At 36.2% G+C, this 23,954-nt stretch overlaps 3 protein-coding genes across 3 annotated transcripts; 1 reads left to right on the top strand and 2 right to left on the bottom strand.

The window, feature by feature from the left end:
* Positions 1 to 1,660: 1,660 nt before the first annotated feature.
* Positions 1,661 to 4,373, bottom strand: LOC106657534 (zinc finger protein 665-like). The gene is made up of 6 exons (XM_014379117.2): positions 4,189 to 4,373; positions 3,733 to 3,903; positions 3,430 to 3,644; positions 3,288 to 3,350; positions 3,001 to 3,107; positions 1,661 to 2,932 (listed from the first exon to the last, which is right to left on the bottom strand). The coding sequence occupies exons 2-6, from the start codon at positions 3,891 to 3,893 to the stop codon at positions 1,661 to 1,663; spliced, it is 1,818 nt and encodes a 605-aa protein (XP_014234603.1). The 5' UTR covers positions 3,894 to 3,903; positions 4,189 to 4,373.
* Positions 4,374 to 6,204: 1,831 nt separating this feature from the next.
* On the bottom strand, positions 6,205 to 7,475 carry LOC106657532 (zinc finger protein draculin-like). Its single transcript, XM_014379116.1, has 4 exons — positions 7,383 to 7,475; positions 7,223 to 7,310; positions 6,687 to 7,158; positions 6,205 to 6,398 (listed from the first exon to the last, which is right to left on the bottom strand). Exons 1-4 carry the CDS (start codon positions 7,415 to 7,417, stop codon positions 6,205 to 6,207), a joined length of 789 nt encoding a protein of 262 aa, XP_014234602.1. The 5' UTR covers positions 7,418 to 7,475.
* Positions 7,476 to 16,166: 8,691 nt separating this feature from the next.
* Positions 16,167 to 17,726, top strand: LOC106657531 (MDS1 and EVI1 complex locus protein EVI1-like). The gene is made up of 5 exons (XM_023462208.1): positions 16,167 to 16,253; positions 16,326 to 16,392; positions 16,463 to 16,574; positions 16,643 to 17,271; positions 17,373 to 17,726. The coding sequence occupies exons 2-5, from the start codon at positions 16,367 to 16,369 to the stop codon at positions 17,386 to 17,388; spliced, it is 783 nt and encodes a 260-aa protein (XP_023317976.1). The 5' UTR covers positions 16,167 to 16,253; positions 16,326 to 16,366; the 3' UTR covers positions 17,389 to 17,726.
* The last annotated feature ends 6,228 nt before the right edge of the window (positions 17,727 to 23,954 follow it).

Raw genomic sequence — 23,954 nt, 5'->3', positions numbered from 1 at the left:
TTTAGGGGCATTGATATGAGACCGAGTCGTATACACGAACTCTTAAAAAGTCGTGGGATGGCAGCGAAATCGATGCGGTCGAAGGTTTTTACGAGTCAAAATAGCAATGATACTGGGCTGGCTTCAGAACAAGATAAATAAGTGGATATAATGCGCTAAAATGACTCTAAGAAAAAAATATAAAATCTCATACTTCTGACTTACTTGTAGGGGGAATACTGTGTCCTATATGAACTGCTGGTCAATAAATCAGGTCCGGTGTCTGTGCCTCACTTGGTTAGTTTACGCTGAATTTCGGCATGCTCACGCACACGCGTATAGACTTTTTGAACGAGTCGTAGGTAAGACGATGATGTGTTAAAATCTCAAGGACCCAAAAAAGAAAATATGAAATAGATCGGAGACTGATTTGATAAAGTGCTGGTCAATAAGTCATTAGATCAAGACGTTTTCTTCGTTTGTTTACACTTGTCTAAGCGTTTCGCTCGATCACACACGTAACGTCTTTTTCAATGAGTCGCGTCACTAACAATGTTTCCCACCCACTATTAATAGTCGAATTGATGATAACAAATTTGATTTGAAACACTTGTCACCACTTGTCCCCGTGAACAAGAGAAGATTTGTTGTTACTATCGTAGGCAACTCACTCGTCTGCTTTCAGTAATCAGTTTGTATGTGTAACAGATTGACTGTTTGGGGGCGCTGCACAGCGGCCTCATTCCGCAGGGTCGTAAGGTAAATAAAGAAGTTTTATTGGACGTCTGCTTGAGGCATACGCGTAAAAGACTCTGTCTGTTCACGGATTTAAATTGAGACTGACATTTTTCATATTTTCTACGTCTCGTTGATTAATTCCCATTAAGAATTCGTTATTTTGGCAAAACAGCGAGAATCGAAGATGAAGGAAGAAATAGAACTGCGACCGAGTTTTTTGCTGGAGAGCTGGAGAGCTCTATATGCGAAACTAACAGCAGCGGACGATTAGATACTCGTCGACCACACTTATACAAAATAAAAAGAGGATATATCTGTCGAATCATGTATTGCGATGCAAAAATTATTTTATTCTCAACTATTTATTTATTGACATGGTATATTTCAACAGCAGTGGCAGTAAGTGTGCACTTATTCTTCGATCAATTCCAAGAACTTGTCGTTCCCTGCATCGCTTTGCTACGATTGAATATACCATTACCATTGTGATGATATATCGCAAAAGTAGTATTTTGCGTTCAAAATTATCAAGAGAAGAAGAAGAAATCGTCACATTGTGTGTTCACAGCAAAACTGCTCAAAACAAAAGTCTTTTCAGATATATTGTAACAATATTAGAAGAATTTTATAAATTATAAGCAATATTGCTTAAAATTAATACGATGGGCACATATATTAAAATATTTCAATGTAAATTTGAGTGTGTATAATATAATAAAATTCATCAAATAATTAACATATGTTGAAAAACTTTGAATACTTAAAATATTCGTTGGTAATTTTATTCTCAATAAAATAAAAATTGTTGTTGAAATTTTATCAGATTCTGTGTGACAAAAGCCTGTAGTAAAAACGTTAAATACATTCATCAATTACATCAAATTTATATGAAAAACAATTCTCATTTGTTTCTCTAATATGCAGCATAAAATCAACGTAAATATTATAACGCATTTGGTTTTTTACCATTGTGTACTTTATTTATGTGGAGTTTAAGGTTGTTTTTTTGTGTGAATGATTTTTCACATTGATCGCATTGATGAGTTATATCGTTATGAATAGAATCTTTGTGATACTTGAGACCCGTTCTTGATGAAAATATTTTTTCACACAAATCGCATGGGTGAGTTATACCTTTATGTACATCATCAATATGAGAATTGAGATGAGATTTGTAGTTGAATGATTTTTGACACTCGTCACATTTGTAAAGTTTTTCATTTCTCATGTGCACCATATTAATGTGGACCATTAGATTACCCTTTCGTGTGAATATTTTTTTACAAAAATCACATGTACGAGTGATGCCATTATGCACCGTACTCATGTGGAGATTAACAGCACTTTTGCAACTAAACGCCTTTTGGCATTTATCACACTTATGATGCTTCAAATTTTTGTGCACAAAGTTGATGTGATTTTTGAGATTGGATTTACTTGTGTACGTCTTTCCACACGAGTTACATGTGTGAATAATACTTCTACCTGCCGAATCAAAATGTTTTTTCAGAGCAACTTTTTGTCTAAATGCCTGTCCACCTGTACCGCGATCGTGAGATTTCTGACCATTATTCACTAAATCAATGTGATTTACGAAGTAATCTTTTTGTGTAATTGTTTTTCTGGGTGCATGGCATGCAGGGTCAATATGAACTGAATTAATATGACGGTCAAGATTGTTTTTTAACGCAAACGTCTTTCCGTATGTATCACATTGGTAAAGTTTCCGACGATTATGCACTACTTCAGTATGGATATCGAGTTTGGTCTTCTGTGTGAATTTCTTTCCACAAATGTCACACGAGTGGGTAATGTGATTGAGCGCCGTATCGTGATGGACTTTGAGATTACTCTTCTTTTCGAACTTGTTTGAACATGTCTCAAGCTTTTCAGATTCATTGCTGTCGTGTATAGAATTTAGAGGCGGAATTATATCGTTTTGCGCATTGGTTTCGCAGTCTTTATTTAAATTCAATTTTTCCATACTATCGTCCAAATATTCTTTCTTCACCATGCGTAATAGCTCATCTTTAATCGTGACACGATTTGCTTCGCTAATTTCTGAATCTTTCAACTGACCTTGGGACACATAGTCAAATTTTCGCGGTGCAAACGAAGTTATGGTAGGTTCTACATTTTTGCATTCAAACACTATTTCAGTCTCATTGTTCAACTGAGCATTACAAATTTCATCTTTTTGTAGAAGCATTTGAATCTGAAAGAAAATTAAAGTCTTTCACACGTTTTTTAGCTATAATTTAGGCGAAAATTAAAAATCCTTACAGTATTTTCTTGCAGAAATCCTATGCACTCAGAACTTGTAGAGCCGGACGTTTTGTTATTCATTGTGTGGTCATTATTTCCATGTAGTGACATATCTTTGGGCTCTTCTGAAAACAAAATATTGCAGTCGATTACTTCAGTCATTAAGGCAATATCAACCTGCAATTAGCTTAAACATTTTTCGAAAAATGAGTATATAAAATTTCCATGAGGAATTGCTGAGATAGCTGAGTGAATGGAATTTTTATGAAACTAATTGTTCAATCATATCGAATTTATGGACGTACCTCCAGACGGCCTTTTAGTTCCGATTCTTTGCATAGCTACTCTTGGTAACCGTTCACGTTTTTCTAAAAAATAATCAACCATTTTAAATAACTCGTTTTAAAAGTTTCTATACATATCATTATTTATAAATGTTTTACTTACTATCATTTTTATGCCCAAGATGCTGATTTATCTTTTCCGGAATACTTTGGTCCTTGGTGGAAGATTTATCATATTCATCACATTTATGATTTTTTTTAGTTTTTGTCCTACAACCTGTTTCCTGAATTGATATATCTTCTAAAAGTGCTAGAAGCCTTGTCGAGCTTGCGGCAATGTTTATGAGGAATTTCCTTACGTCAGATTTATTTTTAGGTCTTGAATTAAATAAATGTACTTAACTTATAGGAACTACACTATAAGTTTATAATTTTAAAATTATGTAACTGAAATTTCTATACATACTTAGTTCTCGAAAATGTTAGAAGGACTTCTTGTACTTTTTTGTACTCTTTCAATCTCTCATGCGAAAGAAAACTTTCTTCCAAGTCATCTTCTTCTTCATTTCGGTGTATATAATTTTCTGTTATTACGATTCCAGTATTTCGAGGAGATCGACATTCCATTGTTGCGAATCTAAAAAATACCAATCTTTATGTTAGTCGAGGAATTTCTAATTGCTCAGCCATGTACGACAGAAAAACAACAAGTTGAGTAGATGAAAATTTACAGATGGAGTATTAGTAACAATTTAGAAAAAATATTTTCTCAAATTATCGGTATATAATACAAAACAAATATTTGTTGAAATTTAGAAATTCACAGTACTCCATGTGACTATGCAAACAAAAACTGTCGTTTTTTCGTGTAATTTATTTTTGTAACGTATTTTTTAACGAGTCATGGGTAGGACGATAGTACCTTCTAATAACAACGGTAACGAGTACAGTCAACGATTTTCCTGAGTTAGCCAGATACACAAAGTATCACTAAAAAGTCGTAAGCCTTGGCTAGGTCTAGCATAAGAAAAACACTTGGAGATAATGCGCCAATCTCAGAGACACTAAGAAAAAAAGTATGATGTGTTATACTTCTGATTCACTTCCAGGGCGATCGGCCGCAGACTGAATCGTACATGAGACATGAACTGCGATGGTCAATAAGTCAGCAGATCGTGGCGCCTCGGGCTCACTTGGCTTGTTTATAGTTTGAATTTGTCTATATACGCGTCGCTCAGTCTATCTGAGGTCCATCGAGTCGAGCACTATCTAATCGTAATCGATGCTGTCGAATGCGTTTAACTCAGAATTGTCAAGTTTAAACTCGAATTTACCACGAAATGAATACAAATCGGTACTCACATAACTTTTGGGATTTTTTTATGACTTCCGGACTGGTTCTTGTTAATAACTCATATTTTGGTTGAAACAACAATTATCAGAAATGAAAGAATAAATAGGACTGCGGCCGAGTTTTTCGCTGCTATATGTAGTCACTACACAGACTGCAGAGCCCGATTATATGAAATAAAAGAGGATATATCTGACAGATCATGTACCAAAATTATTTTATTTTCAACTATATTTATTCATTGAAATTTTATATTTTAACTGCAGTGGCAGTGAGTCACGTGAAATACTTGTAGACTCATCAAATCGTTAGTCGTCAATGACATGCGGCGGTGAAACTGACAATAGCCTGCCACGCATACAACACATATCGCATCAGACAAACAGGTAAGATGTGAAAGTTGGAACGCGCTGGCCCATGATCGATATACTTACTATTTTGCTGCTGAATGTGTCTTTTGACGTTTGGTCTGTGTTGTAAGTAAAAGTCAATATTTTCTTTTTTTCATTCTTCAATACACAAGCTGATTTACATTATAATAATATAACGATGGTCTATACGATTTAAACGAGCTCTGTTTCGAAGACGCGTTTAGTATCACAAAAATCACCTATGATCAAACGGGATCAGATGTAATTTAGAAAATGACTCAATAATGAAAATATTACTGATGATTGATCAATTGAAAACGAGCTTTGCTTACAACTCCAGCCTATAAATGAATAGAATTTACTCAAAAAAGTATAATAGTAAATATATTTAATGCAATAAATGCTTAAAAACTATGTCCTATTATCAATTCACAACGAAAGTATGAAATTATAAAATTCATCAAATTATTATCAAATTATTATAAAATTATTATCAAATTAGCAAGTTTTGGGATCGAAAAATGTAGTTTACTAGACCTTTGGGAAATAATATTTTTGATGTTGAGTTTCGCGCCTCGTTACCCATTATCTATATTTGAATATGTGTTTTTATTCAGATTTGACAATAACTACGAACTATCAATATATTACATTTGTATAAGTGAAGATAATTTTCATATCTCATTATTTTTGACAACATTTTATTGTCATGAGACAATATCATTTTTAACTTTTAGAAGATAGAAGAATCAAAATTTTTAGGCATCCTCGTATAGGTTTACCCACATATTAAAATTATTTAAAATTCTGTTTTTGTCTTTTGCCTAATACATTCGTACGACGTTTAAGATGGTATTTTCGTGTGAATGATTTTTCGCATGGGTCACTTGCAAATCGAACACAACTACTATGCTTCGTTTCAATGTGGACTTGAAGATTGTTCCTTTGTTTTGATGGTTTTACACACGAGTCACGTGTGCAAGTGATGCTACTGTGCACTAAATTAATATGGACTTTCAAATGACTTTTTTGTGATAATGTCCTTTCGTAGCTTTATGCATAGAATGAACATGATCTTTTAAATCAAGCTTTCGTGTAAATATTTTTCCACATAAATCACAAGCATAATTAGTTACACGTTTTGATTTTTGTAATTTGAAAATTCTTATGCATTTCGCCCAGTTGCAGTTTCAAGTCTATGTGAGGACGACACATTTTATTTTTTACCATTGTGTACTTCGTTGACGTGGAGTTTAAGCTTGCCTTTTCGTGTGAATGACTTTTCACATCGATCGCATTGGTAAGCGATACCTTCATGCACGGCATCTTTGTGAACTTTAAGACTCGCTTTTTGTCTGAATACTTTTTCACATAAATCGCATGGGTGAGTTATACCTTTATGTACATTATCTATGTGTAATTTGAGATTACATTTATAGTCGAATGATTTTTGACATTCGTCACATTTGAAAAGTTTTCTATTATTCATGTGCACTGTACCGATGTGGACCTTTAGATAACCCGTTTGTGTGAATGTTTTTTCACATGAATCGCATGTATAAGTTATACCATTATGCACCGTACTTATGTGGCGATTGTGACTATTTTTGCTACTGAAAGACTTTTGGCATTCATCACATTTATGATGCTTGAGATTTTTGTGCACAAAATCGATGTGATTTTTGAGATTGGACTTACGTGTGAATGTCTTTCCACACGAGTCACATGTGTGAGCAATTCGAAGTTTTTGACCATTATGAACTACATCGGTATGGATTTCGAGTTTGTGCTTCTGCAAGAATTTCTTTCCACAAATTCCACACGAATGGGCAATTTGATCTTGAGCTGTCGTCTCTATGTGCTCTTTGTTTTTACTTTTTCTTCCGGACTTTTTTGAACATGCCTTCGGCTTTTTAGATTTTTCGTCCTGGATTATAGATTTTAAAGTCGGCTTTTTTTTGGATTTTTGCACATTATCGTCAAAATATTCTTTTTTCACCATGTCTAATGGCTCGTTTTTAATTGCAGTACGATTTTGGAACAAATAGTCTAATTTTTGCGGTACAAACGAAGTTATGGTAGGTTTTACATCTTTGCTCTCAAACTCTATCTCAATTTCATCCTCTAGTTGAGAATCATGAATTTCTTCCTTTTTTACAATCGTTTGAGTCTGTAATAAAATTATATTGAGAAATTATTGCTATAATTTAGTCATAAATATCTCATCAACTTACGGCATTATCTTGCAGAAATTGTATATATTGAAAACTTGCACAGTCTTCACTTTCATACAGCGAAATATCTTCGGGCTCATCCTTCACTCTGAAAATATCAATGAGTTTTGAAAATTGAACAAAATTAAATAGTTTGTATGTTTTATGATGTGAAAATTACTTGACGGCATTGTTAATTATACCACTGGACTTCATTTTGTCAAATGTAGTCGACGACTGCTTTAATTATTCTCACGTACTAGACATGGAAATGGGCTAATTAATTTGACTTCAATAACATTTACAAGTCATCGTACCGAATCGTTAACTGTTCAACGTAAACAAAAGTAAATCGCCGACCAAATCGAATTTTCAAAATGTCAATTAATTATGAGACAAAATTCAAACTATCGTAAAATAAGTCAACACATACTCAAAATAACATTGCAAAATACATATCACTTCTAACGTTCGTTTCTAACAGATAAATGTCAGACTTTCGTTGACATTTCTAAAATTATTAATGCGAAAGTCGGCTCCGAGCCTCTCTAGTGGCCAAGGTCGCTTTTTCACTCTCTCTCTCGAAAAAAAATCGGTAACGTATTCCGTTTACGCGGCGACCCATCCCCCCTGACGACCCAGATCACAGACGATACGGCAACGCGGAATTATTAATTTTCCCCGGCGATAATTCCTCCGAGCGATCCGATGGGCATGGAATAATATGTGAGTCAAGTGTGCGCAGCAGCGCCCCCCGTCTGTCCTATATAAAAAATGTGGGCCACGTAAAAAAAATGAAAAAAAAATGAAAAAAAAATCAGAGAGAGACGAGACGTAGAAGAAGAAGCAGAAGAAGAAGAAGACGTCTTGAGAGCGGAGAACGTCGAGTGTGTAAGACGACCGTACGTGCCCGTGGCGGAGAGCGTCTGTGTGTGTATATATGCACTTTGGCGCGCGAGGCCGCTATCAAACACACCCACACACGGACACACACATATGCTTTATATACATGTAAACGGGCTCAGCCTCACAGAGAGAGGGTATGTATATATAAGTCGCGCAGTGTGCAGCGCAGCGCAAGATGCGAGGGGGATGACTTTTGTCATAATTGAAGCTCTCGGGTCATATTCGTATATATACGTGCCGCCTCTTAGACTGATTAATTTTGAATACATATATGTGCACGTACGACACATGCGTGATGCTGTTTAATAATACGCGTAGGCAAAACTTAAGCTCGCCCTGTAGCGAGACGCACACACACACACACACAGAAGCGTAATTCTGTACGCGCGAAATCGTATCTTCTTACTCGTATATAGCTCGTATGCGCGTAGCTGCTGTACTTCCTAATCCTCCTAAGAGAAGCGAGAGTGAGAGAGAAATACGAGCTGCTAGAGTAGCGACAATGTCAAAGATTCACTCCTCGTCGTTGCTTCGTAGTTCGTAATATATTAGAAGCACGAGGACGATAAAAAAAAATTGGGAAAAATTGAAAAAACGAAGGCGAGTTATAGTCTGCGTGGAGATCGTTTAACGAGTCATTATTCTCTCTCTCTCTCTCTCTCTCTCTCTCTCTCTCTCCTTCGCACACACAAACGCCTATATGTACGCAAAGCTACGGAGCGAGCGGAATTGTTTTGCATGAGATTTAAGCTCGCGCATGTATGTATGCCTTTACGCCTCCCACACAGAGCTATATAGGCGTATAAACACGCGTATTCAAATCTCTTCTTCTGGATTTCGATGTTAATTCGCGAAAATGGAATTCTCTCTCTCTATATACATAGCTATATATATACATGCGCTTTGCCGTAGAGATCTATCTAACCGCGAGACATGGAAATATAAGTCGCATAATAGCTCGGTGGCGGTGGTGGCTGTATATACATACATAAACGCGCGGCAGCACCGCACCGCTTCATCTGCATTCCAATTTCTCGTACTTGTTGTATAGTTGCAGCGCTGCTGCTGTTGTTGTTGTTGTTGTTGTTTAGTTGCCCACGAGGAACTTTCGATTCGTGCGGTTTCGTGAAGTGAATACAATATTAGACCTATATGTGCGTGTGCGATAGTTTCTTAAACGTTTACAGAATTTTTTTTTGGGGGAGGAGGAATAATTGAAATGTTGTATGATTTTTATTCGAGTCGAAATTCCAGCTGACTCGACTGCTTCTTTACGATGTAATATAAGGCAGGGATATATAGACGCGAGTAAACGGGGCTGATGCGATCGTATACCTATATATATAAAGTACCGTTACACGTAATACGCATGTCGAGAGACGGATTGTCTTTTCCTGTTCGGAAAACAACGACGACGACGACGACGATGATGATGATGATCCGCAACGACGCGGCGAAACGATTTCACACACGGATTATTACGTGGTATTGTACTCCGCGAGGCACATACACATATATGATACAACTCGAGGCTGTCGACGGGCGCGGGTCAGAAATTCGGCATGCTGCATCGATGATGATGCGATGAAAATTCGATACGCCGGGGGTAGATCATCATCGCGTAGCGTAATAATGTTAAAACGCATTATGATACGTTACGGCTGAACTCGATTTTCGAACTATTCGAGTATACGCGTGGCGAGTGCACATATGGTAATGGTTGGCATTAATTCTCGGAGTAAAAAGTTTCGCTCGAACAAAAGAGAAGAAAGTAATTTTGCACGTACGCCTTCGAAGACACTTTTATACTCGATCTCTCATGCGTACTTTTGACGTATAAAGTTGCTTCCTTCACTCTGACTGAAGTACTTGGGCCAAAGTAATCGCCGAAGCTTTTTGTATTTTGATGTGCACGTGTGCATACTCTGGCACACACATACGCGCGAGCGCGAGCTTTTAAGGAAGTATAATAGTGGTAGATTAGAAAAAGTGCTTTTACTGATTTTGAAGAAATTTAGAGAACATTTTTTGGTTTAAATTAAGGGGACACATACACCTTAAACTCGAAATTTTTTTATTGCTTTATTGAGTAGGATTTTTCCGTCCCTTTCCATTGCTTTTTTCGAAATTACAAAATTTAGATTTTGCCCTGAGATACAGCTGTTTCCATGAACCCTTTTCCTTTACTTCACGTGTTAAATTTTTTCTTCTTTTGTGTTTTCTGGCGAGTAGTGTTTTTGGTCATCTATCGTAACTTTCAGAGGGTACCAATTGAGCTTCAGAACTAGGGTCGCGTACACTTCTTCAGAACATCAATGGTTACGGTCACTACCTCGGATGAGACGATCGAACCAATAGGTCGCTCTGAAACAGTACTTTTACGACTTAAATTTCGGTAAATACGAAAAATGGAAAAAAATGTGTGCTTAACTGTTCAAGCAGAGCAATCTGCCCATTCGATCGTCTCATCCGAGGTAGTGACCGTAACCATTGATGTTCTGAAGAAGTGTACGCGACCCTGGTGCTGAAGCTCAATTGGTACCCTATGAAATTTACGATAGATGACCAAAAACACTACTCGCCAGAAAACGCAAAAGAAGAAAAAATTTAACACGTGAAGTATAGGAAAAGGGTTCACGGAAACAGCTGTATCTCAGGGCAAAATCAAAATTTTGGAATTTCGAAAAAAGCAATGGAAAGGGACGGAAAAATCCTACTCAATAAAGCAATAAAAAAAATTTCGAGTTTAAGGTGTATGTGTCCCCTTAAATTATTCATCAGTGTTTGTCGGCAAATTTATAAAAATTTTTCACTAAAGTGTATTTGATCAATTTGGGGTCGCAAGTCAGTTAGTAAGGCTTATCAAAAATCCGGTAGTCAACTGAAAGTTTACCTCTTTCGCGATCCGAACAAGATGTAAAAAAACTCTTAGCTAATCGCTGCACGAAGAGCTTCGGGAATCAATTAGTCAAAAAATTCATTAAGAGTCAGTGTATAAAGGTGTAATGACAGTTGAACGCCCAAGATTCATGTGGTACAAGTTATTTCAGCAAAATTTTTATTAAAATTTTTGAAATACATAGGTATATGAGTATCTATACACATTTACAATTGTTAATCCTTTTATTTTCTCGCCATTGTTGCATGCAAAATTTGGTGTTTGATTAATTGCAATTTTTAACCGAATTTCTTCTCGCACATGTCGTATGCGAAATCTTTACGATTGTCGTGTATCGTCTTTACGTGCAAGAGCAAATGTGATTTTCGTCCGAATTTTTTCTCGCACTTATCGCATGCGTAATCTTTGCGACCGTGATGGGCTGTTCTTTGGTGCCTGAGCAAATGTGGTTTCTGTCCAAATTTTTTTTCACATTTGTCGCATGCGAAATCTTTACGATTATCGTGTACCGTCTTTACGTGCAAGAGCAAATGTGATGTTCGTCCGAATTTTTTCTCGCACTTATCGCATGCGTAATCTTTGCGACCGTCGTGGACTGTTTTCATGTGCACGACCAAAGTACATTTGTGTCCAAATTTCTTCTCGCACTCGTCGCATGCAAAATCTCTTCGACCTTCGTGTATCGTCTTTAGGTGTTTGAGCAAATCCTTTTTTTGTCCAAATTTTTTCTCGCATTTGTCGCATCCGTAATCCTTGCGACCTTCATGTATTGTCCTATGATGTACGAGCAAAGTACATTTGTGTCCAAATTTTTTCTCGCAATTTTCGCATGCGTAATCTTTGCGACCTTCGTGAACAGTCTTTTGGTGCTTCAACAAATTTGATTTATTTCCAAATTTTTTCTCGCATTTGTCACATGAGTAATCCTTGCAACCTTCGTGAACTATTCTTTGGTGGTTGAGCAAGTGCTGCTTACTTCCAAACTTCCTCTCGCACTTGTCGCAAGTAAAATCTTTAAGGTTTTCGTGTACAGTTCTTTGGTGCTGCAGCAAATATGATTTACTTTGAAATTTTTTACTGCATTTTTCGCTTACGTGATCTTTGTGATCTTCTTGGACTATTGTTTTGTGCAAGAGCAAATTCCTTTCATATCCAAATGTCTTATCACGTTGATTCTTCTTTTTCCCACGATTGTCACGTAAATAATCTTTGAAGACCTTGTGTACTGTCTTGAAGTGGAAGAGCAAATGAGATTTTTTTCTAAACTTCTCCTCGCACTTGTCGCATGCTAAATCTTTGGGACCGTCGTGGACTCCCTTCACGTGTGTGAGTAAACTCTGCTTACTTGCAAATCTCTTGGCGCACTTTTCACACAAGTAATCTTTGAATACTTCATGGAATATTTTTTTGTGCTTGAGCAAAGTTGATTCATTTTCAAATTTCTTCTCGCACTTGTTGCACGTGAAATCTTTGCGGCATTTGTGTTGTGAAATTTGGTGTCTACTCAAATGACTTCGGAACACGAATTTCTTTTCACACTTATCACAAGCGAAATTTTTTTGTTCATTGTGAATAGTGCTTTGGTGTGTTATCATGCTTGATTTCAGTGTAAATGCCTCTTGACAGATATCACAAATGTGTTGTTTGTCGGCTGAAACAATAGTGTCGTGCTCACTAGAATTATTTGCCAAGACAAAGTTTTCAGATTTTTTTTCATTATTATCCATTCCGGTACTTAAGATGAAAGATAGATCTTTCTATTTAGTACCACTGAAGTTGAATGAGTTATATTTATCTTTCGGTATTTAGGCTGGTTTTGTAAGGAAGGACAACATTCAAACTAATTTGCTTTTACTACATTAATCCGTGTGTCGAAGAGAATATGTCAAAATCGTTCATGATCATACTGTTTACAGTTAAGTTACCGATTTATCTATTTACACATCGTTCTTACAACATTTGAAACAATGTAAAAATCTAACTTAACGGCAGTTTCTTCAAGTAATTTTTCCGGACTTATCGCACATTGTCTCTATAAAAGAATGATATTTTCATTAGAATTTGCGAGTCCCTCTATGTATCGCATACACAGCTTCTGGCCAATCTATAGTAGAGGGGGAAAGTATCACCAAAAAGCCATGACAATCGCTGGAATAATACAACTCGAGGCTGTCGACAGGCGCGAGACAATCCAGAAATTCGCCATGCCACATCGATGATGCGATGTATATTCGACACGCCAGGGGTAGATTATTCGAGTTTACGCACGGCTAGTGCACTTATGGTAATGGTTGGCATTAATTCTCGGAGTAAAAAGTTTCGCTCGAACAAAAGAGAAGAAAGTAATTTTGCACGTACGTCTTCGAAGACACTTTTATACTCGATCTCTCATGCGTACTTTTGACGTATAAAGTTGCTTCCTTCACTCTGAGTGAAGTACTCGGGCCAAAGTAATCGCTGAAGCTTTTTGTATTTTGATGTGCACGTGTGCATGGCACACAACGAGGGTGTTTGAAATTCCCTAGTCTGGCACACATATAGGCGAGCGCGCGAGCTTTTGAGGGAGTATAACATTGGTGGATTAGAAAAAAAGGGCCACCCCCGCAAACTTTCATTTGACGTTCGCGCAATTCGAAAACAGTCACGACTATTTCTACCGATTTTGAATGAAATTTAGAAAACGTTTTTTGAAATTATTGAATGGTTTCTACGTTGGTTTTTCATCAGATAGAACATTTCGGCTGATCTCTTTGTACGGAGCTACAAGAACTGAATTGTTAATAAATAAACAGAGAGTATAGTAATTGAGGGTAGACGAGATCTGAAAAGACCACAACATTATAGTGTACAATTGTGTAATGATAGTCGAACGGCCAAAGTTTCAAGTAAAACACAATCATTTCAGCATGATTTTTATTAAAATTCCAGAAAAACGTCTATACAAGTATTTATACAAATTTAAAACGGTCAATAATCATTTCTTATCTCAATTGTCCAATGCCAATATTTTTCAACCCTCGTGAACTGTCTTTTGATGCTGCATCAAAATCCATTTTTCTCCAAACTTCTTCTCGCACTTGTCGCATGCATAATTTTTGCGACCTTCGTGGACTGTCCTTTGGTGCCTTAACAAAGTACATTTTTTTCCAAATTTTTTCTCGCAACTGTCACATGTAAAATCTTTTCGACCTTCGTGAACTGTCTTTTGATGCTGCATCAAAATCCATTTTCCTCCAAACTTCTTCTCGCACTTGTTGCATGCGTAATCTTTGCGACCTTCGTGGACTATCCTTTGGTGTCTGAACAAATTATTTTGTTGCCCAAATTTCTTCTCGCATCTGTCACATGCGAAATCTTTGCGACCTTCGTGGACTATTTTTTGGTGATTTATCAAATCATATTGAGCCCCATATTTCTTTCCGCACTTGTCACAAACGTAATCTTTACGACCTTCATGGGTTGTCCTTTGGTGTTGGAGCAAATGTGTTTTTCGTCCAAATACTTTTTCGCATTTGTCACATGCGTAATCTTTGCGACTCTCATGGACTGTCCTTTGGTGATTCAACACATCTGTTTTCCTTCCAAATTTCCACTCGCACTTGTCACATGCGAAGTCTTTGCCACCTTCGTGTACTATCTTTTGGTGTCTGGTCAAACAGCCTCGTCCCCCAAACTTTTTTTCGCACCTGTCACATGCAAACTTTTTAAGACCTTCATGAACTACCCTTTGGTGTTGGAGCAAATGTGGTTTTTGTCCAAATACTTTTTCGCACTTGTGGCATGTGAAATCTTTGCGACCCTCGTGTACTATCTTTAGGTGGCTGATCAAACATGATTTCTTTCCAAATTTTTTCTCGCACATGTCACATACAAAATCTTTGCGACCTTCGTGTATTGTCTTTATATGGAAGAGCAAATCCGATTTTTGTCCAAATTTCTGTTCGCACTCGTTGCATGCGTGATCTTTGCGACCCTCGTGTACATTCCTCTGGTGCTTCAACACATCTGCTTTTTGTCCAAATTTCTTCTCGCACATGTCGCATCCGTAATCTCTGAGACCTTCATGGACTGTCCTTTGGTGGACAAGCAAATGCTGTTTATGTCCAAATTTTTTCTTGCAATTGTCGCATTCGAAATCTTTATGACCTCCATGAACTGTTTTTTTGTGCCTGATCAAAGTGCTTTGATCGAAGAATGTCTTCTCGCATTTGTCACATGCGTTATTTTTGGAACCTCCTTGAAATATGTTTCGGTGTCTCAAAAAATTCGATTTTTGTCCAAGTCCCCGCTCACGTTTATCGCGTGCCAAATCTTTGCGATCGTCGTGTATCGTCTTTATGTGCAAGCGCAAACTCTGCTTCGTTACAAATCTCTTGGCGCACTTTTCACACAAGTAATCTTTGAAAACATCGTGGAATATCTTTTTGTGCTTAAATAAAGTTGATTTATTTTCAAATTTTCTCTCGCACTTGTTGCAAGTCAAATCTTCGCGACCTTTGTGTACCAACTTTTGATGCGTAAACAAACTTGATTTTTTCACAAATTTCTTTTCGCACTGGTCGCATGCAAAATTTTTGCGACTTCTGTGCTCTGATATTTGGTGTCTACTCAAATGACTTCGGAACTCGAATTTTTTCTCGCACTTGTCACAAGCGAAATTATTTTGTTTATTATGAATTGTGTTTCGGTATGTCATCATACTTGATTCTAGTATAAATGCTCCTTGACTAATGTCAGAAACGTGTTGTTTATCCATTTTGTGCTTAAATTAACGATTGTTCAGCTATGTAATATCACCGCAATCCAACGAGTAAAATTTGTCTTTCGGTATTTTGGCTAGTTTTGTCCAGAAAGACAACTTTCAAACTAATTTGCTTTTACTATATTGATCCGTGTGTCGAAGGGAATATGTCAAAATCGTTCATGATCATATTGTTTACAGTTAAGTTACCGATTTATCTATTTACACATCGTTCTTACAACATCTGAAACAATGTAAAACTCTAACTTTGCGGCAGTTCCTACAAGTAATTTTTCCGGATTTATCGCACATTGCGCCTATAAAAAAATGATATTTTCATTACAATTTGCGAGTCCCTCTATGTATAGCACATACTGCTTCTGGCCAATCTATAGCAGAGGGGGAAAGTATCGCCAAGAAGCCATGAGAATCACTGGGAATACCTATGAGATGATATATTAGTAGTGCGTACACTCGCCAGCGAGGAGCTAAATTCCTGCAGTTGAGTAAGTGTTTACAAATGCTGCTATAATGCTGGATATTCAAGGTGTTTAACCTCAAATATTTTCTCGATGTAGAACGTAAAAATTCACAGTTATTACGTATAATTGAGTGAGCGATGGAAAACCACGGGGACATAGTTAGGTAAAATTTTTTGTGCATAAAATAATGTTTTCTGAAAAGATAACTTCATCTCACTTAATTTATTCATTAGAGTGAAAGAAGAGCTGAAAGATTCTCCACCGGATACAGACGATGATAATTTCGGTTCTGTGAATTCTTACGAAGCCAAAAATTTTGAAACATCAACGTTTAATAAATCATCGGTGAGTTCAATGATTTATCTACGCTCTGTTATGCCTTTATAAAAATTATTAAACAACTTTCATTTTAGGCATATCACATGTATAAGGCTATGCATTTACGGGAGTTGGTAAATGAAAAAATATCCATAGAGTTTGAGTGCGAAAATTATAAACAAGAGCTGAAGCCTTTATCGACACCAGATTGCAAAACTGAGTATCCAAGTTACCTGCCCATTGTGAAGATAGAAAATGAAAATCAAACGGATGCCATAAATCAAAATTTAATCATTGATTTTGAGTGCAAAGATGTTAAACTGGAACTAAAGTCTATATCGACAACCAATTGCAAAACTGAGGATCAATGCTATTCACCTGTTGTGAAAATAGAAAAACAAATTAAGACCAGTCACTCGAATGAAAAAAGCCCAATGATTTTAATGAAAAAAGAAGTTAATCACGATAATGACTACCAGTTTGAAGGAAAGTCCAGATTGAAACTGAATAAGTCCAAGGTTAATCGTAGCGTTAATCGTGAATGTGAGTTTTGTCTAAAATCATTCAGGAGTAAGAGGGGCCTCAAGATTCACATAAATACAATACATAATAGTATCAAACCTTTTGAATGTAAGCTTTGTCACAAATCATTTAGACAAAAAAATACCCTCAATACACACATCATCGGAATACATGATCGTAGAAGACTCTTTGAGTGTGATATTTGTCAAAAATCATTTGGATTCAAACATCACCTTCAGGGTCACATTAATGCAGTACATGAACGTAGCAAATCCTTTGAGTGTGATAATTGTCGCAAATCATTTGGACGAAAATGTGATCTCGCTAAACACATAAGTTCAGTACATGACCGGAGCAAACCTTTTGAATGTGAGGTTTGTCACAAATCATATGGCCGCAAGGACTACCTCAGATTTCACAAAAATGTATTTCATGATCGTATCAATTCCTTCAATTGTGATATTTGTTATAAATCTTTTCGAAATAAATATCATCTCATATCTCACATAAGTTCAGTACACGATCACAGCAAACCCTTCAAATGTGACATATGTCATAAATCATTTGCCTACCAAAGCTACATTAAACTTCACGTCAACGCAGTACATAATCGGAGCAAACCCTTCGAATGTGAGGTTTGTCACAAATCATTTGGACGCAAGGATCACCTCAAATCCCACATAAACACAATACATTATCGAAGCAAACCTTTTGAATGTGAGATTTGTCAGAAATCATTCGGATATCAGAACGTACTGAAAAGTCACGTAAATGCAATACATAATCGGAGCAAAACTTAGTAGTCGAGGAAATAAAGCATTCAACCTCCGATTTTTGAACAGTAAGTGGGATTGAGATGCGGTTTTCGGCATTCGATTCGGGAGAGCGTCTAGAAACTTTGTGAACAAAATTTATGAGGGACAAATGAAAATTTGCACCCCGGGGGTGCAATAAACGCATTTCAGGGATGCATCTTGAACTCACGACTTGGTCAATATGTGTATTTCACTAAATATCGGTAAAAATGAGTCTAATTTCTGCACTCGGGGGTTTTTGGGGTCGCTGAAAACGAATATCACAACGAAAATGTACTACCATGTACCTGGGGCCCAGGGCGGGCCCTATATACCTGTGGGTGCAGAAAACACGGATTATCCTGCAATTTAGCGTGTAAAAATTGTGTCGGCTGTAACTGTTCAAATGTTGAGCAAGATAAATTAACAGAAGATGAGTACACAGAGGAAAAAAATGTGGAAAATTTGTAAATAAATTAAGAAATAATCGTAAATACTTTAAAGATACTTGCACATTTTTGAAATTTTTTTAACAACAAAATGTATAATACCTGACATGCCACCAGATACTTTGGAAACCATTTTCGTTGTGATATTCGTTTTCAGGGACCCCAAAAACCCTAAGTAACGAGTTTCAACGAGATATGTTGAATATTCCCATAAAACTCCAGGAGACGAGGTATATAGGGCCCGCCCTGGGCCCCAGGTACATGGTAGTACATTTTCGTTGTGATATTCGTTTTCAGGGACCCCAAAAACCCCTAAGTAACGAGTTTCAACGAGATATGTTGAATATTACCATAAAACTCCAGGAGACGAGGTATATAGGGCCCGCCCTGGGCCCCAGGTACATGGTAGTACATTTTCGTTGTGATATTCGTTTTCAGCGACCCCAAAAACCCCTAAGTAACGAGTTTCAACGAGATATGTTGAATATTACCATGAAACTCCAGGAGACGAGGTATACAAGAGTCACCCTGGGCCCCAGGTACATCGTGGTACATTTTCGTTGTGATATTCGTTTTCAGCGACCCCAAAAACCCCCGAGTGCAGAAATTAGACTCATTTTTACCGATATTTAGTGAAATACACATATTGACTAAGTCGTGAGTTCAAGATGCATCCCTGAAATGCGTTTATTGCACCCCCGGGGTGCAAATTTTCATTTGTCCCTCATAAATTTTGTTCACAAAGTTTCTAGACGCTCTCCCGAATCGAATGCCGAAAACCGCATCTCAATCCGACTTACTGCTCAAAAGATCGGAGATTTAGCCGTTTTTTGTGCTTTATTTCCTCGTCTATAGGTATATGTGAGTCTTGTTCGAAGACATTTGCATGCTATGAACACTTCTGCATGTTAACAATTATTTTACATTAAAATCCTCAATTTCAAGAAAAACAATAAAGCATTTCCTACTGTTATTTATTTGTTGGTTATTGTGAAAAACCTTTTATTTGCATTTCTTCCATAAACTAAAATATAAATTACGTTACTTTACAACCTTCGCAATTGATCTCCATGTACGTAGAAAATGAAATCGCTGATCAAAAAAGCTCTGAAAGTAGTGAAAATTCAGCCCATCCAACGCCAAGCATATCGTACTTTTAATGATGAAAATATATTCTTTCACTGTTATCGCTTAACTCCGATAAACGGCATGTAGTTAAGTATACCCCGGAGCAGCACATAAATTCGTGTGTATTCTGCCCATTTCTGCCGTTTCAAAAATATTTTTTTGAAGCCAACAAAATTTCTTTTTAAGCCACATATGTCGCAAAACTTTACAAGAATTTTAAGAACGTCCATTTTTCTTTTTAATAAGTCTTAGATTAAAATTTCTTCGAATTTCATGGTTATCGCTAATATTTAAAAATTTATTGACAAAAAGCTTATACGTAAAAATCTTTTCAAACAATTACTTTTAGCATTGCGGATAAATAATAATAAAAAATACAATTTAAACGACTCACTGATCGAAGCTCAACTGCTTTATTTTAAATATATCAAAAAATTAATTCAACTCAATGATAAAACCCAAAGTAAAAGAATAAATTTTATATTTCCAAAAAATATTCAAAAAATCGAAAACGTTAATTCCAATAGTATTAAAGAAATCTGCTTCTTGAGCTTCGTCTTCATCACAATCGACAGTAAATGCGTTTTATTTCGATACGATGTAACGCCTGGCTTTCAAGATAATGATCTGCACACAATAATACGGTGCAAACACAAACGTTCATCGGTAATTCAATATAGTTTACAAGTAAGTAAACAAAATGATTTTACGACACTTCATTCGAAATCTTGTCCTCGAGCCAATAACAGAGCTTCCTGTGAGAGGGAGAAAAAAAGATTCGAAAATATCCGCTCGTAAATACACTTACAAGCAAGCGCTCAAAAGTGTTATCACAAACACAAGTGTAAATTTTATTCTCTGATATCTTAATGTCGTTTGTTATGTTACAGAAAAAGACAGTTTTACGATCTCTGTTCCAGTCATTTTCTCCATCACGATTAATTTTTTAATGGGTAGTTTACTAATTTTAATAGGCAATTCGTGATTATTATTTTTTTAAGAACGCAAAATGCTGAAAACATCGGTTATCTTTTTTCAATTCTTTCTTCGTCATTCTGCTGCAACAAAGACTATAGAAATAACAATAAAATTGGCTCAGTCCCATAATGAATTGTTATCATTATAGAATATTTATTTTTATTGGCTACGAAGAGCAAATATCGACAAACAAATACACGTAAACAATATGAACGAACATATAATCTTAACATCGCTCCTCGAGCGCTGATCATGTTTATGGCAAAAACAAATTAGTTTGAATGTTGTCTTACATGACGAAACTAGCCATTATACCGAAAGACAAATTTTACTCGTTGGATTGCGGTGATATTAAATAGCTGAACAATCGTTAATTTAAGCACAAAATGGATAAACAACACGTTTCTGACATTAATCAAGGTGCATTTACACTAGAATCAAGTATGACAACATACCGAGACACAATTCACAATAAACAAAATAATTTCGCTTGTGACAAGTGCGAAAAGAAATTTGAGCATAAGTCAAGTTTGTTTAGGCACCAAAATAAAGTCCATGAAGGTCGGAAAGATTTCGCTTTTAAAACCCTCAAAGATTACTCATGTAACAATTGCGGAAAGAAATTTGGACAGAAATGGAATTTGCTTGTCCACAAAAAAACAGTCCATGAGGGTCACAAAGACTACGCGTGCGACAAGTGCGATAAAAAATTTGGACAAAAAATACATTTGCTCTCACACCAAAAGACAGTTCACGAGGGTCGAAAAGAATTTGTATGCGATAAATGCGCGAAACAATTTCGACACAAATCGACTTTGCTCTTTCACCAAAAAAAGGTCCACGAAAATCGAATGGATTACATGTGCGAAAAATGCGAGAAGAAATTTGTCAATAAATGGATCTTGCTCACACACATAACCACAGTCCATGAAGGTCGGAAAGATTACGCATGTGATAAATGCGAAAAGAAATTCGTTTATAATAGTAATTTGCTCATCCACCAAAAGACAGCCCACGAAGGTCGGAAAGATTATTCATGTGATAAGTGTCAGAAGCAATTCGGACTAAAACATAATTTGCTGATGCACATGAGGATAGTACACGATGGTCGTAAAGATTTTCCATGTGACAAGTGTGAGAAGAAATTTGGACTCAAATGGATTTTGCTTGAACACCAAAGAACAGTCCACGAAGGTCGCAAAGATTATACATGCGACAAGTGTGAGAAGAAATTTGGACATAAATCGACCTTACTTTTGCATCAAAAGACAGTCCACGAGGGTCGCAAAGATTACGGATGCGACAAATGCGAGAAAAAATTTGGACAAAAAAAAAATTTGCTCAAACACCTAAAGACAGTACACGAAGGTCGTAAAGATTTTCCATGTGACAAGTGTGAGAAGAAATTTGGACTCAAATGGATTTTGCTTGAACACCAAAGAACAGTCCACGAAGGTCGCAAAGATTATACATGCGACAAGTGTGAGAAGAAATTTGGACATAAATCGACCTTACTTTTGCATCAAAAGACAGTCCACGAGGGTCGCAAAGATTACTCGCGTGATGAGTGCGAGAAGAAATTTGTGAAAAAATCCAGTTTGTTTACGCACCGAAAATTAGTACACAAAGCTCATGAAGATTTCACGTGCAACAAGTGCGAAAAGAAATTTGAGTTCCGAAGTCATTTAAGCAGACATCAAATATCAGAGCACAAAAGCCGCAACGATTTTGCATGTGACCAATGTGAGAAGAAATTTATGAAGAAATCAAGTTTGCTCACACACCAAAAATTAGTACATAAAAATGGCAATGATTTCACGTGCAACAAATGCGAGAAGAAATTTGAAAATAAATCAACCTTACTCAAACACAAAAAAATATTCCACGAAGTTTTTAAAGATTACTTATGCGAAAAATGTGCGAAGAGGTTCGAAAATAAACGGAGTTTGCTTTGGCACATTAAGAGAGCACACGATGTGTTCAAAGATAATTCACGTGAAGATTGTGAAAATAAATTTTAAAATACGCACGGGCTCTATCTCCTTCTGGCAAAAAAATCGAGTTTGCTCGTACACATAACATAAGTCCACGAAGCTCGCAAAGATGCACCAATGCGATCGAATTCGAAAAGAATTTTAAGAACGTCCATTTTTCTTTTTAATAAGTCTTAAATTAAAATTTCTTCGAATTTCATGGTTATCGCTAATATTTAAACATTTATTGACAAAAAGCTTATACGTAAAAATCTTTTCAAACAATTACTTTTAGCATTGCGGATAAATAATAATAAAAAATACAATTTAAACGACTCACTGATCGAAGCTCAACTGCTTTATTTTAAATATATCAAAAAATTAATTCAACTCTACTGTAAAACCCAAAATGAAAGAATAAATTTTATATTTCCAAAAAATATTCAAAAAATCGAAAAAGTTAATTCCAATAGTATTAAAGAAATCTGTTTCTTGAGCTTCGTCCTCATCACAATCGACAGTAAATGCGTTTTATTTCGATACGATGTAACGCCCGGCTTTCAAGATAATGATCTGCACACAATAATACGGTGCAAACACAAACGTTCATCGGTAATTCAATATAGTTTACAAGTAAGTAAACAAAATGATTTTACGACACTTCATTCGAAATCTTGTCCTCGAGCCAATAACAGAGCTTCCTGTGAGAGGGAGAAAAAAAAATTCGAAAATATCCACTCGTAAATACACTTACAAGCAAGCGCTCAAAAGTGTTATCACAAACACAAGTGTAAAATTTATTCTCCGATAACGTAATGTCGTTTGTTATGTTATAGAAAAAAACAGTTTTACTATCTCTGTTGCAGTCATTTTCTCCGTCGCGATTAATTTTTTAATGGGTAGTTTACTAATTTTAATATGTAATTCGTGATTATTATTTTTATAAGAACGCAAAATTCCGAAAATATCCATTCTCTTTTTTCAATTCCTGCTTCGTCATTCTGCTGCAACAAAGACTATAGAAATAACAATAAAATTGGCTCAGTCACATAATGTACGGCTATCATTATAGAATATTTATTTTTATGGGCTACTTAGAGCAAATATCGACAAACAAATCGACGCTGTTAAGGAAGACTAGCACGTTTACATTTAAAAATGTATAGAAACGTGCTACTCTTCCTTAACAGCGTCGAAATACACGTAATAGTCCGGGCGCTGGTGACATTTGAGTGGACTTACGAGATCCACTCAGCGAGTTGACGGATTTCTATGTTTTTTGGGTCGCTGAAACCGAATTTGAAGGTCGCCAGGCCGAAATCCTGGTCAATTTTTTGTTATAAACAAATTAATTGTTTAAACAGCCATATCTTGAAAAATATTGAAGATAGATTGAAACAATTTGTTTTTATTTTATTCGTCTTTGAAAAACAAAGAAATTCCATTAAATTAATTGAAAATCCGTCCACTAGAAAAAAAGTTATGCAATAATTAGTGTAAAATACGTCTTTTTTCACCTTTCAACCTCTGTAACTTTGCTCGTATTAGTGCGATCGAGCTCCT

Source organism: Trichogramma pretiosum, unplaced genomic scaffold (genome assembly GCF_000599845.2).
Source record: "Trichogramma pretiosum strain Unisexual culture from Peru unplaced genomic scaffold, Tpre_2.0 scaffold86, whole genome shotgun sequence".
Classification (NCBI taxonomy): domain Eukaryota; kingdom Metazoa; phylum Arthropoda; class Insecta; order Hymenoptera; family Trichogrammatidae; genus Trichogramma; species Trichogramma pretiosum.
Note: the sequence above shows the minus strand (reverse complement) of the source record. Positions and strands in the feature narration are given on the sequence as shown.

Excerpts from the sequence above, each read along its gene's own strand:
- LOC106657534 (XM_014379117.2), bottom strand. The coding sequence starts at position 3,893 with ATGGAATGTCGATCTCCTCGAAATACTGGAATCGTAATAACAGAAAAT. Across the intron at positions 3,108-3,287 it reads AACTAAAAGGCCGTCTGGAG|AAGAGCCCAAAGATATGTCA; the intron begins GTACGTCCATAA and ends TTTTGTTTTCAG. Across the intron at positions 2,933-3,000 it reads GATTTCTGCAAGAAAATACT|ATTCAAATGCTTCTACAAAA; the intron begins GTAAGGATTTTT and ends ATTTTCTTTCAG.
- LOC106657532 (XM_014379116.1), bottom strand. The coding sequence starts at position 7,417 with ATGAAGTCCAGTGGTATAATTAACAATGCCGTCAA. Across the intron at positions 7,159-7,222 it reads AATTTCTGCAAGATAATGCC|ACTCAAACGATTGTAAAAAA; the intron begins GTAAGTTGATGA and ends ATTTTATTACAG. Across the intron at positions 6,399-6,686 it reads GTGTGGAAAGACATTCACAC|ATAATGTACATAAAGGTATA; the intron begins GTAAGTCCAATC and ends AATTACACATAG.
- LOC106657531 (XM_023462208.1), top strand. The coding sequence starts at position 16,367 with ATGGAAAACCACGGGGACATAGTTAG. Across the intron at positions 16,393-16,462 it reads AACCACGGGGACATAGTTAG|AGTGAAAGAAGAGCTGAAAG; the intron begins GTAAAATTTTTT and ends TTTATTCATTAG. Across the intron at positions 16,575-16,642 it reads CAACGTTTAATAAATCATCG|GCATATCACATGTATAAGGC; the intron begins GTGAGTTCAATG and ends CTTTCATTTTAG.